General features: G+C 45.8%; 1 protein-coding gene across 1 annotated transcript in view; it reads right to left on the bottom strand.

The window, feature by feature from the left end:
* Nucleotides 1-6,915: 6,915 nt before the first annotated feature.
* CLIC6 (chloride intracellular channel 6) overlaps nt 6,916-15,683 on the bottom strand; it is a 49,621-nt gene continuing 40,853 nt past the window's right edge. The window contains exons 4-6 of the mRNA XM_017526200.2: nt 15,035-15,141; nt 14,266-14,447; nt 6,916-7,590 (exon numbers count right to left, since the gene is read on the bottom strand). Of these exons, the coding sequence (XP_017381689.1) occupies nt 7,429-7,590; nt 14,266-14,447; nt 15,035-15,141 (451 nt within the window). The 3' untranslated portion in view covers nt 6,916-7,428. The remainder of the gene's footprint in view (nt 7,591-14,265; nt 14,448-15,034; nt 15,142-15,683) is intronic.

The raw sequence follows: 15,683 nt of genomic DNA, 5'->3' as shown, positions 1-15,683 counted from the left end.
TTAATGCAGGAGCAATTAAGTTGGCCATAGGATAGAGGGTCATCCCCATGGACGCTTGAGTGTCCAGCAGTAATCTCCGTGTTCCCACCAGCAGCAGATCCCCATTTCCTTAGCCTCTGACCCCACCATGTGCAGCCCCCCCCATTCTTCAGGGTCAGGCAAGGAGCCACGGAGGAGCTTTGGGCACCTCCTGGGGCAGGGACCTTGAGAACAGGTGGGCTCAGGAAGGTGTGCTGGCCCCAGGACCCAGGGCTAGCCAGGAGAGGAAGCAGGAGTCTTGGAGCTCAGGAGCCAGAGCCTTGCCCCTTCCATAAGCTCCTCATCCATCTCTGAGCCCTTGGCTCATTCAGTTCCAAGAAGGAGCACTGGGATCCTGGGCTTAGAGGGAGAAGGTTTCAGAGCAGTCCAAGAGCTCTCTCCAATTTCTGCAGTACACGAGGCAGTGCCCAGCACTTTCTGTTTTCACAAAAAGAAAACAGGTGAGAGGTACCAAGAGCGAGTTGTGTTCAAGTTAGGCCTGACAAGGGCCTTCTTGTCCTGGAAGGTATTTCTATGGCAAAACAGAAAACCACAGGACAGAGGGAAACGCCCCCCCCCCCCCGCAGGCATTCTTTAGCACATCAGAAAACACAGCCTGACCATTTGGGTATGGCAGTCCTGGAAGCCGGGGCTGAGACCAGCAGGGTCATTTCACGCTTGACTTCTCTGGCCTGGAAAGGCCACCCTTTGATGCAAGGGCCACCCTGAGCTGACACCCAGAGGCCTGGGCTAGGTTTGGATGAAGTCCCAAGGCTGTGTGGGCCTCAGTCCATGGGGGTCAACCCAGCTGTCAAGGTATGGTCCATCTGGCTTCAGGGAATGGGAGGAAGCGCCACCTAGTGGTGATGAGGAGGGCCTGGCCCGGTGGGGAAGGGCTCTGGCATTAGACCACCCACATTGATTGATCTGTGTTTCCACCCCTCAGCGCCTCAAGTAAATATCACACAATTGAAAACAGTGTCTCCAAGCCAGACAAGAGGGGTCCCAGATAGAGCCGTCAGCCCACTGTGGCGGCCATCCAGTTCACAATGTGCCTGACAGACAGCTAGGCCAGCCCTGGCAGTCCCTGGTGACCAGACGAAGGGCACAACTGAGCCGTGACCGATATCACAGGGGTGCTGCCTTGTTGTAGGGAACCAGGAATTCAGAGCATAACTGCCTTCCACCTCTGTGAGGAAGGTTCAAGGTCTTATACACTCATAAACTCAAGCCCTGTCCATTTCAACAAATTACTTTTTTTTTTCCGGGCTGTTAAGAACAAATTTCAGAAAAATTAATTTGCATGCAGCCAGCTGTTTTTTAGCCTTTATAGAGAACTTCTAAGATAGCACCTTCTACACGATTGTGGGATGTTCTTCCCATTTTCCAGATGAGAAGAGTGAGGCTGAGAGGTTAAATGCTCGTTCAGATATGCCAGAGGCGTGCTGGGCGCCGTGGCTCACACCTGTAATCTCAGGACTTTGAGAGGCCAAGGCGGGGGAGATCACCTGAGGTCAGGAGTTCAAGACCAGCCAGGCCAACATTGAGAAACCTGTGTCTATGAAAAATACAGTATTAGCCGGGTGTGGTGGTGCATGCCTGTAATCCCAGCTACTTGGGAGGCTGAGACAGGAGAATCACTTGAACCCGAGAGGCAGAGGTTGCAGTGAGCTGAGATCACGCCATTGCACTCCAGCCTGGGCAACAGAGTGAGAGTTTCTCAAGGAAAAAAAAAGATATGTCAGAGATACCTGGGGTGGATTCAGGACTTTATGACTACTGGGGATTTTGCTGTTTTGTTTTTTGTTTTTTGTTTTTTTTTCTTTTTGAACACCCTTAAAAATCATTCTAGGGAAAAGTCCAGTAACATGTGTAACTTTTCAGGTTTTTTTTTTTTTTTAACAGGATCTCGCTCTGTCACCCAGGCTGGAGTACAGGGGCACAAACATAGCTCACTGCAGACTCCATCTCCCAGGCTCCAACAATCCTCCCGCCTCAGCCTCCTGAGTACCTGGGACTACAGGCAGGCACCACCCCACCCAGCTAATGTTTTTTATTTTTAGTGGAGCCAAGGCCTCGCTATGTTGCCCAGGCTGATCTCAACTCCTGAGTTCAAGCAATCCTCTTAACTCAGCCTCCCAAAATGTTGGTATTATGGGCGTGAGCCACCGCACCCAGAAGAACTTATTACATCTTAATGCCAGAAAGGACAAAGCAAGTAGGCAAAGACCTTGATGATATTTGAATACATCCCCTTTAACAAAACCAAGAAACTTTCTAAGCAAGGATGGTTCTCTTTCCAGGCCCTAGAATTCTTCTAGAACCTGGGTAGATCCAGAAGATCTGAAGAGCCTCACACTGTCTTAGCAGGTGCTGGCTACATATGTAGGTCAGAGCTTCAGAAACAGACCTAACTCAGACCTGCAAGTGTGAGCCATCTGCAGGGGAACAGAGCCCAGCAGATCAGCTGAACCATGGGGAATGTTAGGCCAGCTCCCAATGGCCTCTGTCCTTATCACTCACCCAGGACTACATCACAGAATCCACTACAGAAGGGCATCAATGAAGAGATGGGAGAGGGAGGTGTCATCAAGAAAAATAGTTTCTCTTCCAGAGTGTTCTCTTCCTCTCTTCCAGAGGACAAGTTTATACAGCCAGGGGCGACCAGAGCCAGAACATTAGGGTAAGACAGACTGTGGCAGTCCCGAAAAAGGGTAAAATGGATGCAGGTTGGATAAGATCCCATTGGTGGCCCAACCCAGGCCTTATAACCTAAGTCAATGGCTTCCTCCTCCCAAATATGCAGCTCCATGCTGCTGAACACAATTTCTTCTGGACCATGACTTGACCTGCCACTTCCCCAGGCAGCTGTTGACTCTCTTGGCCTAAATGGCCTCCTTCAAGGCAAGGCTCATAGAGGATTCAACCAGAACCCTCTGCAATGGGAACAATGACTGCGTCAATCCACCAGCTGCAATGGCAGGTGCCACCCCTGCTGCATTCCTGAGATCACAGAAACAGAAAGGGCTTCCTGATGCCCCAGACCTGCAAAAGCACTGGGGAATAGTGTAGTCAGTCCCTTTGTGACCAGGGGCCACATGCATCCCTTATAAAGTGGCCATGCCCTGAAATGCATGTAACTTATTAAACCAAAATACCAACGTCTCCAGGGAAACTGGCCACATAGAATAATTTAGACTTACACCACTATATGAAAGAGGAGTCATTTTGTCGTATGAACAACATCCCCCAAAGCATCCACTTCACGGATCTAGGGTTTTGTGAATTATGTGTGCCTAGAAGGAAGGATATCTTGGTTCTCTTAACTGTAAAATAAAAGAAGGGCTGAGATTTTCTTGTTTAAAAAAAAAAAAAGTCTACTGGATATGATGACTCATGCTTGTAATCCCAGTAGTTTGGAAGGCCACGGTGGGTGGATTGCTTGAGCTCAGGAGTTTGGGACCAGCCTGGGCAACATGGTGAGACCCTGTCTCTACTAAAAATAAGAAAAAAAAAAAAAATACCTAGGTGTGGTGGTGTGCATCAGTATTCCCAGTTACTCGGAAGTCTGAGGTGGGAGGATCACTTGAGCCTGTGGTGGGGGATACTGGGGGCGGGAGGCAGAGACGCAGTGAGCCCAAATCATGCCACTGCACTCCAGCCTGGATGGCAGAGTGAAAACCTGTTTCAAAAATAAAAAAAAAAAAAAAAAAAAGCCATTCATCTAAAATTCTTCCAAAGCCTACTTATGAACCACTGGAAGGGGGAACTTGAGGGCTGGGTGGGTTGGGCTAAGAGTGACTTACTGCTTACAACTCAGGTCAGGTGGCGGTGAGAGGGGACGGAACTCATCCTGCATGCTGGGTGTGGGTGGAGGGTGTGCATGAATGTCTGGCTGTGGGAGTACGCTCGTGGGTATGTGAGAGTGTGTTTGTGACAATGGTGTATGTGCATGCATGTAAGTGTGTCTGCTGTATGTGTCTGTCTGCCTATCTTGGAGGTGAAGGGCTTGAACATATATTCAATTCCTAAAGATAGACTTATAGACTGGAAATTACTGAGACCTCTGGTCTTTGACAGTCTTCTTTTGGGCTGATTGTGTCACTGCATTTCCGTTTGCTGCAGTATCCACAAAGTAGAACCTTGTGATGCTCTCATGTTCCTCTGCAGCCTGCTTTAGGACATTCCATGTTTAGAAGGGAAGTTTGGATGTCGGACGCTGTGGCTCAAATCTGTAATCCCAGCACTTTGGGAGGTGAGGTGGGTGGATCGCTTGAGCTCAGAAGTTTGAGACCAGCCTGGGCAACACGGTGAAACCCCGTCTCTACTAAAAACACAAAAAATAGCCCAGTGTGGTGGCACACACCTGTAATTCCAGCTACTCAGGAGGCTGAGGCAGGAGGATTGCTTAAACTTGGGAGGTGGAGGTTGCAGTGAGCCGAGATCGCACCACCGCACTACAACCCAGGCAACATAGCAAGACTCCATCTAAAAAGAAAAAAAAGAAAGGTGAAGTTTGGGTCTTTATAAACTAATTTTCTGGCCTCTTGGGCAACTAGAAGAGAGAATGGAATCCTCTCCATCTAGAAAAATTTCCTCATAGCCTGAAAAGAAGAATTTGTTCACTGTTTGTCCATATTTGCATTTTGTATGCTATGTCTTGAAGAACAAATGCATTTTGTTTTTTAAAACACATTGTAATGAAGATTTTGGTCCAGCGGAACAACCCTGGAATGTTTCTCACCTCCTTACACACATGAAGCTTTTTAGGGAATCAAGGGTGTGGGCTGGGGGTGGAGCTGAAGGCAGAGTTGGGGTGGGGCTGGGAAAGGCCGCCCAGAACAAGCCCTTTCCTACAATTCCACATAAAAGTGGAACACCCTGCAGGGTGCCTATGCCAGTCACCTGGACAAGAATCATTTGCAGGTGTCTTTTCAGGCCTCTTTAAAATGTCTTTGTGATTCACAACTGAAGTACTGATTATCTCTAATTCAAATGCCCACAATCTCGGGTTCAAACTTGCTCTCACCATTTTATTTTATTTTATTTTATTTTATTTTATTTTATTTTATTTTATTTTTGAGACAAGGTCTTGCTCTGTTACCCAGGCTAGAGTACAGTGGTGCAATCTCAGCTCATTGCAACTTCCACCTCCCAGGCTCAAGCGATCCTCCCACCTCAGCCTCCCTAGTAGCTGGGACTACAGGTGCTCACCACCACATCCAGCTAATTTTTGTATTTTTAGTAGAGACAGGGTTTCACCATGTTGGCCAGGCTGGTCTTGAACTCCTGACCTCAGGTGATCCACCCCCCTTGGCGTCCCAAACTGCTGGGATTACAGATGTGAGCCACCATGCCAGGCCCATCCTCACCATTTTAAAGGAAGTCCATATCATTCACTTTATTTCTGGAAACCTAAATGGGGAATGGAGAATGTAAAATGAAAAAAAAATTAAAAGAGTTTGGTTCCATTTAAACATTTTTATAATTTGTTTCATTTTGAAGTCACAAAGTGTTTATGTTAATCATTTTAATGCCTAAGAATACAAAGTTAGCACTAGTAATATCTGGGAGTCTAATCATTTACCATGTTTAAATGTAACATTACAAAACTTCATTTTAAAATCTGACCCCTAACCAGATGTGAAACAACGTGGACAGGGTGACACGTGCTGGAATTAACCTCCAAAAACCTAGTTAACAAAGACAGCGGCTGCTGGGGGAAAACTGCAGCAGTCACAAGTGGGGAGAGAAAGAGCCCACTCTGTTACAGACTTTGTTTCTTTTGCTAGACATTTTTTCACCTAATCCCAGGATAGTTTCTGTTAATGTGTCTTACTCTCTTTCAAACAAATCACCCCTAGAGCAGGTGTACACATTAAAACGGAGCTTTATAGCATCAAACACATACCACAACCAACTCTTCAAGGAGTGTTTTCTGTAAGATGTGTGCAAATGTCAGAGGAATACAGTCTGGGCAATAAGACTCAGCTCATGTGAGGTCCTGATGAGTATCTGAATGACCTCACATTTTCTCTTCCACGCCTGGGGTTAAGGCCAGCACCCAGCCCACACACAAAGCTGTGATGAGAGGCTGGTTAGGGATGGTGGAGGCAAAGCCACAGATCAGCTAGAAACTCTTCTGAGTCAATAGTTTCTACTTCCTCCCTAACTGAACCGTTTGCCAGAACTGCCCAGGACTTGCCACCATGAATTTAATCTCCCTGGATTTTCCCTGCCTGATGTCTAGATGAGACAATGAAGGGCAGAGAAGCAACAGTGACCACGTTAGCCCCACACGATACCATCAGCACTGAGGGACTCCAGCCCTGGGTCTCAGAGAGAGCAGCCAGGAGAAGGAACCAAGGTATGCTTAGTTCGCGTTCCAGGGCAGGGAGGTTCCCCAAGTTGCAGCGGATATTAAGAGTCCTGCTGAAGGCACAATCTCCAAGACAGGGGAGGGAGCAAGGACGGGAAGCTGGAACCAGAGGCACTGATAAGCACCCTCCTCCTTGCCTTTCCTGGCAGCAGAGGCAGTGGCATCCTGGAGCGGAAGTGAGGCAGAGCGGGGGTGATCCAGGGCTTTCGGTTCCTGCTGGTCCTTGCATGCACATCTGTGGGCTCCACAATTCCCCACTCCTTGAAATCTAACCTCAAGCACTTTCTCTGGCACTGCAGTGACCAATCTTTTTGCATGGTTTAAGTCCTCTGTGTATGATCATCAAGGCATTACCAAAAGATCCCCTCACAAGTCCTTTAAAATAAAATAACGCAATGCCATATATGAATGAAATTGTGTGAGAGAGAGAGAGGACAAATGAGATAATGAAGATTTGGAAGATGTTCTCCAGTAGGTTATCAGTCATTAAGAGGAATGACATTTTAGGTGATTTTTTAAATGTCCTTCTTTATACCCTCTGATAGTGCTTTAAAATATTAAGACAGGTGTATCTCCATTTGTAATTACAAAACAGTATTTTCATTTTTAAAAAAATTAATGTTTTAGAGAAAAAAAAGGCTACCAATGATTATAAAAACTCTCAGAGACAGACCAGTTTCTTTTAAAAATTGAAGGAACTGAATCCAAACCTAATTTGAAATGAAAATCAAACTAAAATGAAAACTTAAAATGAAAATTGCATGCCCTAAATATCATAGATTCCAATGTCAGTGAATGTCACAGATATAAATTAACATAATCTGGACAACTGGTGTGTCTAACAACAGATACTAGTATATTCAGATACATAAGTGAGCTGACAAATTACAAGGCCATATATCACTCAGGGTTGAGTGGGTCCCACTACTGGTGTTATTTTGTGAAGGACTTATTTGGGGGAAATGCACAGAAAACACTCTTTTTGTATCCTCACTCATTCAATTGAAAAATAAGACAGAGATAGCCCAGCTTCATTTCATTCTTTTTGCAACATCTGAATATGCGTGTTCAATCTCTTGATCAGCTGGACACGTATTTGTGAACTCATCTCTAGAATAAGCATTATTCAAGTATCTCCAGATGCCAGTCATTTCAGAAGGAAATTCAAAATCTCTGTACTTCTTGGCCACAATCTGAAAATGAAGAGAAAATGATCAGTAAAGGGAAAACTTACTCAGGCAGGTTCCCAAATCAAACGGTCCATTCTTTTGAGCCATGTAATACATTCTTTCTCAGCTCCCCATGTCATCCTACAGTCATCCGGGCTACCCACCATGACATTTTGACTTGCATAGGGCCACCTTGGGTGTGGGGAGTGCTGTAAAAGTCCTGGACTCACGGCAGTGGCTGCACATACTTCTGCCCACCAATTTGTCACAGACAGGCCTTGGGATCTGCTGGCACGAGTATGCTCTGGACTCTGGTGGATTTCTCCTTGTGTTGCCTGCAATTTTCTTTCCAGATGTTGTGCTACTGTGTTATTTGGTGCTATGTGAATAAAGATGCATGGTGGATCTGCCATTTAAATGGTGCCCTCTCTTCTTCCTACTTGCTGAAACTCACTTCCTCCAGTCCCAAACCTCTGTGCATGTTATTCTTCCTGAATGCCATCATGCTGCCACTAAGAGCATTGTCTGATTGTGGGGCCTCCCTGCAGGGAGGATAACAAAGCAGATGCAAATCCTTACCCCCAAACTGTACCAGTTTGCTAGGGTTGCCATTACAAAGCACTGCATGCTGGGTGGCTTAGAACAGAAGTCTACTGTCTCCTAGTTCTAGGGGCCAGAAGTCCAAGATCAGGGTGTCAGCAGGGCCATGCAGCCTCTGAAGGCATTAGGGAAGGATCTCTCTCAGCTTCTGGCAGTGACTTGGCTGTGCAAGCATAACTCCACACGGCCTTCTCCCCATGTCTCTGTTCCCAAATTTCCCCTGTTTGCAAGGATAACAAAGAAATGTTTCTTCTCCCTGATCCTCCTTCCAATGGTTGTAATTACATCTAGTTTGTTATATTCTGACTCTATTTGTTGTTACTGAATTGTGACAGCAAAGAAGGCCACCCTGGATTAGGTCCATCTCACTCCAAGATGACTTCATTTTAACTAATTGCATCTGCAAAGACCCTATTGTAAAATAAGGTCACATTCTGAGGTACTGGGGATTAGGATCTCAACATGGGAGTTGGGAGGAGGGCACAATTCAACCTGAAGTAGGGACCCAGAGCCACAAAGGACAGTTCAGCTTTGCTGCCTCTGGTCCCACTGGTCCCCGGGATGTCTGCATGATTCGAGCAGGGAATTTACCACAAACGAGAAGATCTTTGGGGCTTACTGCACAGACTTCGGAGGCCAGCAGTCATTGATGCAATGTGACAGCAAACAAGGGCCATATAATTAACAAAGAGCCTACTAAATTATTTGAGGCCTCTTTCTTGAATGCAAACTTCTTGATGCTTATATTAAGAAGTCCGATTTTCTTTTGTTTGTAGGTACCTAGTTTTTCTTTGGCCGTCTTTTTATGTTAACTTTCCTGGGTAAATTTTCAAGGCCATGCCTCTGAACGTGACACTGAACTTGGTTTTCTGTCTTTCTTCTGTGTACATGTGTGTGTTCCCCTTTCTGGTCATTTAGAAGGTTTATGGCCATGTTAACTCTCCAGCGGTTTCCTATATAGCCTTAAGTAATAGGAATTCTCTATTTCTTGATTGAATAATAGGATTCTCTATTTTTTGAGACATAGTCTTGCTCTGTAACCCAGGCTGGAGTGCAGTGAAGGATCTCCACTCACTGCAACCTCCACCTCCCAAGTTCAAGTGATTCTCCTGCCTCAGCCTGCCGAGTAGCCAGGATTATAGGCATGCACCACCACATCCAGCTAATTTTTGTTTTTTTAGCAGAGACGGGGTTTTATCATGTTGGCCAGGCTGGTCTCGAACTCCTGGACCCAAGTGATCCACCTGCCTCAGCCTCCCAAATTGCTGGGATTACAGGCATGAACCATGGTGCCTGGCCTTGATTTATCAATTTTAGGTGCTGCCTGTGAATTCCTGATGATGACAAATGAGGAAATGTATGTACCTATACTTCTTTCCATTTCTTCTCCCTTATCCTCCTTCCAATGGTTGTAACAACAACATCTAGTTTTATATTCTGAATCTATTCTGTCCCTATAATTCCCACTGCTATGTGGTCTTAGGACTAGTTTCAGCTTTAAAGAGGTTCTCCGTTTAGCATCCGCTTTTATATCACACACCTTCTCTGTTTCTGGATTCTTACTTTGATCATGATTTTATTATTTCATGATAGAGAAATTTTATGTTTTTTAAAAAAGAGACCAGAGGTCTAGGTAAAAACAATAATTGCCTGGATATAAAATTCTTACTTCACACAACCTTTCCCTTAATTCTCTGCAGATATTAAACCACAATTTTCTGATTTTTAATGAGGTCATGAAGACATCTGGGGTCAGTTTGAATTAGTCCCCTATTTCAGTGGCTTTATTTCATTCTTTTCATTATTATTATTACTGTTATTGTTTTATGGTATTATTATTGTCTAGGTGCCAAAAAGACTTGTTTTTTATTCTCAAAGCTCAGTAATGTATTAAGTATGCCTCAGTACGTTGATCTTTTTGGGGCAATGTTTAACATCGTATGTCATTTAAACTAAAGATTCAGGTCAGCCTTTAGTTCAAAGTAATTTCCCCTCAAACCTTCCCAGATTTCCCCCCCTTTTCCTTTTCTGTTCTCTTCTTTCTGGTTATGTATATCTGAAATCTCTCTAATCACCTTTATCTCTTCCATTCTTCTTCATTCCATTGTAGATGACTTTCTCAGGCCTGTCTTCCAAGTCACTGAGAGCAAGGCCACAAACACATACCACAGACCACAACCAACTCTACAAGAAGGGTTCTCTGTAAGATGTGTGTGAATGTCAGAGGAAATCAATTTCAGCAATGTCTTTGGCTGTGTCTTACTACTTCTAACAGGACCTCTATTTCTGCCATTCTTTTATTTGTCTTTACTTTTCTTCTTGAGCTCTGCCAGCCTGATTTCCATCCCCTTCGTGATAATATATTCTTCAACATCTTGTGTCTTGTCTTTGAGCTTTTTCTCAAAAAGCCCATATTCTCTTTCATTTCTTTGAGGCTGTTGAAAAGTTTCTGTCTGGAATGTGCTTTAATGTGCTGGAGGAGCAGTCCTTGATCATATATGTATTTCCTGTCTGCCTTTTTTTGGTTTTCGTTTCTTGTCTTTATCATTCCTCCTCCCCCTCCCTCCTTGTCAATCATCTCTATCTACACTGAGGTCTCACTGGCATTTTCCCTGGTATTCGCCATCTTTGAATGAGGCAGGCCTACTGGACCTAACATTTGCTGAAAAGCAGTGGGGAGGGCAAAGGGAGTGAGATGTGGCAGGTGGCCAACCAACTGGAATATCTGCTCCCAAGCACCTTCTCACCAACCACTTCTGTGCCCCAGAGAGACACATTCGAGTTGGGGTTAGGATTAGGGTTGGGGTTGGGGTTGGGGTTAGGGTTAGGGTTAGGGTTAGGGTTGGGGTTGGGGTTAGGGTTGGGGTTGGGGTTGGGGTTGGGGTTGGGGTTAGGGTTAGGGTTAGGGCATCCTCTGCTCTGAGACTTACAGATTAAGCAGAAGGCCATCATAGCTAAAAATGAAGCTTGGGCAATTTGTAGTCTCTCTCTTGATTGGTTGGGCCTAGTTTCTGTCTTCTGCTCAGCAATCACAATGCAAAATGCCACTTCCCTTCCTTCCTCCCACTTTACCTCCCCTTGAGACTGTTCCTCTGGATTAGGGGCTGGGTCACAGCCTATACTGATGGCACCTCTGTAGGCTCCTCCTTCAGTTCTGCCTCCCTAGAGATCTCAGTTCAACAACAGTCTTTATAGGGAAGTTCCTTGTTTCCCTCCTGGCCCACCTCCTGCTCTAGTCCTCAAGCAAAGGAGTTTGAGTGGGGCATTTCAGGACTGTGTTCTTTACCTTTTGAGAAACCCGAACTTTGCTAAAGATACAAAGAAACATGTAATGGGTCTGTGGCTCCTCCCACCAAAAGAAGCCTCCTACTCTTTAAGTTGGAGATCTGTCTTCCTTTGTAGTTTTACAAAAGATGAAGCAAATACCCTATTTTTATATTGTTTTTGCTGGGTTTCAGGCAGGGGAATAAATTATAAATCCCTTCACATGCGCTTTTACCATAATTCCCTTAGATTGATTCTCATTTCCTTTCAGAAGTACTCCATCCTGGAAGCTCATTAAGCTGTTGGGTATTCTGAGTGCTAAATGGCTTTGTAGATTTTGCTGCTGTGTCTTACAGAGGAGCCGTGAACTGCTTTCTCTCACTCTAAAGCTTCCCCTTCCTACTGAAATTTAAAATCATCTTTTCTTATTGGAGCCAAACAAGGGGACATGAATGGTCTATGGCTGGGATATTTCTCCCCTATTCCTCAACTTTCGTGTATTTCTGCAATACTATGCTGGTCACAGTAGGGACTAAAAAGCATTTACCAAAAGGGACTCGATGAAAATACAACTGCGTAAATACCCTGTTAGAAGGCAGTTCCCAAATTTAGCAGGTTTTGAGAGGTGTAGATGATTTCATTCAATTTTGGATGTCTGTGGACTGGCAAAGCTACTGAAGAGACACCTCCCCAAGGAATCAGCAACCTCCTGAAGGCCAGCATTTCAAGATGGCATCCTCAAGCACAAGAAGGAAGGGAGAAGAAGGGAGCAGCATGGCCAGGACTGAGAGGGGAAGAGGACAGAAATAAGAAAGGCAGGAAGACAAGGCAAAAGAATGAAGCAGAGTCACCAGGGGTAGCTGGGAGTCCACAGGAGCCTCAGTGCCATAGACTGTGTGAAGCTAACATGTAATTTATTTATTGGTTGGTTGGTTGGTTGGTTGGTTTTGACAGAGTCTTGCACTATTGCCCAGGCTGGAGTGAGAGCTCAGTGCAACCTCTACCTCCTGGATTCAAGTGATTCTTGTGCCTCGGCCTCTCGAATACATGGACTACAGGCACACACCACCACATGTGGCTAATTTTTTAAATTTTTTGTAGATATGGGGTTTCGCCATGTTGGTCAGGCTGGTCTCAAACGCCTGTCCTCAAGTGATCTGCCCATCTTGTCCTCCCAAAGTGCTAGGATCACAGGCATGAGCCACTGCGCCTGGCCGCTAATGTGTAATTTCTAAATGCTAACTAAATGTGTTATTAGAACACACAGTCCATGACTTATTTTTCCCTGTGTTTCTCTCCCCTGCCCTTATACCAACAACCTGGCTCTGGCCCTGACAGAGGCAAGGCATGGGCTTCTTCATGAGGTATCTGGAGATGCTAAGGGCCAAGGACATAGCAATCTTGATCATCAGAATCACATTCGACTTCTATAAGTGATAGAGCGGCTGGGAGCCCTGCGGTGCTGAGAACCAGCAACAACTATGGAGTCCAAGTGTGGGGACATCTGCTTGGACCTCCAGGGGTCACTCTCGGCAGCTCTGATTTACTAGGGCAGGCAGTGGACCTGGGACTCACATTTCTAAAAAGCTCCCCAAAGGGCCAGGCACAGTGGTTCATGTCTGTAATCCCAGCACTTTGGTAGGCTGAGGTGGGTGGATCAGGAGGTCAAGAGATCGAGACCATCCTGGCCAACATGGTGAAACCCCGTCTCTACCAAAAATGCAAAAATTAGCTGGGTATGGTGGTACACACCTGTAGTCCCAGCTACTCAGGAGGCTGAGGCAGAAGAATCAATTGAATTCAGGAGGTGGAGGTTGCAGTGAGCCGAGATCACACCACTGCACTCCAGCCTGGCAACAGAGCAAGACTCTGTCTCAAAAAAACAAAAAACTCCCCAAACAGTTTGTATGCCTACTAACGTTGGAGAACCAGGGGTCTGGGAGGTCTTTAAGCCCTAATAATACATGATTCATGGCTCTTAAATCATGTTCAGCTGCTATATGGGAAGGCAGGGAACAAAATACGGTAGAGACTTAGCCGAAAGTTGCCAGCTGCTCCCTGGATGTTGAGGGTCAATTTTTTTAATAAATAAATACTTAATTACCGATGGGGTCGCACTCTGTCACCCAGGCCAGAGTGAAGTGGCACCTTCTTAGCTCACTGCAGCCTCAAACTCCTGGGTTCAAGTGATCCTCCAGCCTCAGCCTCCCATGTAGCCAGGACTACAGGCACACACCACCATGCCCAGCTAATTTTCATATGTGTATGTATATAGATGGAGTCTCATTATGTTGTCCAGGCTGGTCTTGAACTCCTGGCCTCAAGCGATCCTCCCACCTGATCCTCCCAAATCATTGGGATTACAGGCATGAGCCACTGCACCTGGCCAAGGGTCACTGTTAAGAGCTAACAGGACAATCCTCTGTCATCCCTGGAAAGGGCCATGTGGAGCCCTACAATCACCAACAGTTGACTGAGTTCACATTTTAATAGCCGCAGATTCCACGCCTCATCTCCAATCCTCGATTGCTAATGCCAGGTATAATCTATGAAATTCCTCAGGCTGCTTTCACATAATCTCTCTTTAGGCTGTGTGAGTCAGGCTGAGAGAGAAGCAGAAGGTGGGGCCACGTTCCCAGACACCTCCCAAGAACACCCGAAGCCCATCTTCTATGTGTGTAAAAGCTGGGGCTTGGCTGCCCCGAACAGAAATGAACTAGCGTTTTCAATCCAAGTCTCCACATTTCAGACTGTTTAAACATCTGGCCCAAACACAGGTTAAAACAGAGCCCCGTTCATGTACTCGGCACACCTGTCAGGGGAGGGAAGACGAACCTTAATAATATGGAGCTTGGGTAAGAGGTTGCAGTCAGCCAGCGTGAGTTCATCCCCATCCAGAAACTTCCTTCCAGAAACAGCGACATCCTCCGTGCTGTAGGCGTCTATTTCATCAGGCAGAGGGCTATTTAAGAAATTATTGAGCTTCCTCAGGGCCTTCAGCAGGTTCTTTTCATAAACTAAAACAGAAAGACAAATCACAAAGAGAGGCCTTGCAAGTGCATGTCACTTGTCACCAGTGAGTTCACATTTTAATAGCCCCAGATTACATTTTAATAGCTATGATGGAAGGAGTTTGCTTCCCTTCCTCGCTGAGACGTGGCCAGCCAGCAACAGGTGCTGGGAAGGCAGGATGTGGATGTAGAATACCTGAATGAAGGACTCACTCCTCCCTGGAAATCATGCTGCTGTCTATCCAACATTGCTACTCCTAGAAGTCACTTATTTATTCAAAACTACTTATGGAAAGCCTGTGAGGAGGCATGCACTAGCAGAATCATTGAATACAATTCCCGTGGTGTGGCCGGAACACCACATGGTGACTATTTTTTAAAAAACATTGTTTTCTGGGTTCCCAGCCTCAGAAGCAGCATTCCAAGCCCACATGCAAATTCAAAGTTGGAGGCGGTTTTTCCACATCTCCAGACTCACTTTTCTACCTGCTGGAAAATGGGTTGGAACACCCCAGCAGCACATGAGTCGCTGTGCTAAGGCTCGAGTGAAGGTCCATGCTGAAACAGAAAACAGGAGGATAAGAGGTACTCACCCTCATTTGCATCCTTCTTCGTGTTTTTTATAAATGCGGAAAATTTGGCAAACACATCGTTTCCTGCAGAATTAGATTCAGGATGTTGGGTCCCCAGCTTGGGATACCTTGAAAAGTTCAAAATTGGAGGATCACAGACAAACGGTGTTTTAGTTAAGATAATACTATACTATGGAGAAAAACAGCTTTCTCTGGGTGGATATAAACATGAAAAGCTTTCCATGAAAAGGGTCAAAAGCTGACCCTTTTCTCCTGAGGGTTTGGAAGTGACACCATCCAGGAGAACGGCGTTGGACTGGGAGGGTTTTGGTTGTTGCTGCTGTTGCTTCCTGGCAGTGGCCCGTCGTGGGACATAGGGTCCCACCTGGCCTTGCTGGCCTCAGGTCCTCCTGGTAAAATGAAAAGGATGGACTGGAAATGTTTCCCCTGAGCTCCAACAATCCATGATACTTCGACCTAACACATACCCAGAGCTTCCAGCAGGGCGTTGAGGATATAGCCAGCCACCCACCCTGGACCTATCTCCTCCTACTTCCGGCCATCAAATCCTGATTGCCAGGCTGCAGGTGCAGCGCAATGAAGTCCAGGCAGTGCCATGGGCTGCAGAAAAACCACACACACACACACACACACACACACACACACACAC

Source organism: Cebus imitator, unplaced genomic scaffold (genome assembly GCF_001604975.1).
Source record: "Cebus imitator isolate Cc_AM_T3 unplaced genomic scaffold, Cebus_imitator-1.0 Scaffold41, whole genome shotgun sequence".
In the NCBI taxonomy this organism is placed as follows: Eukaryota; Metazoa; Chordata; class Mammalia; order Primates; family Cebidae; genus Cebus; species Cebus imitator.
This window is presented reverse-complemented; position numbering and strand designations above follow the sequence as displayed.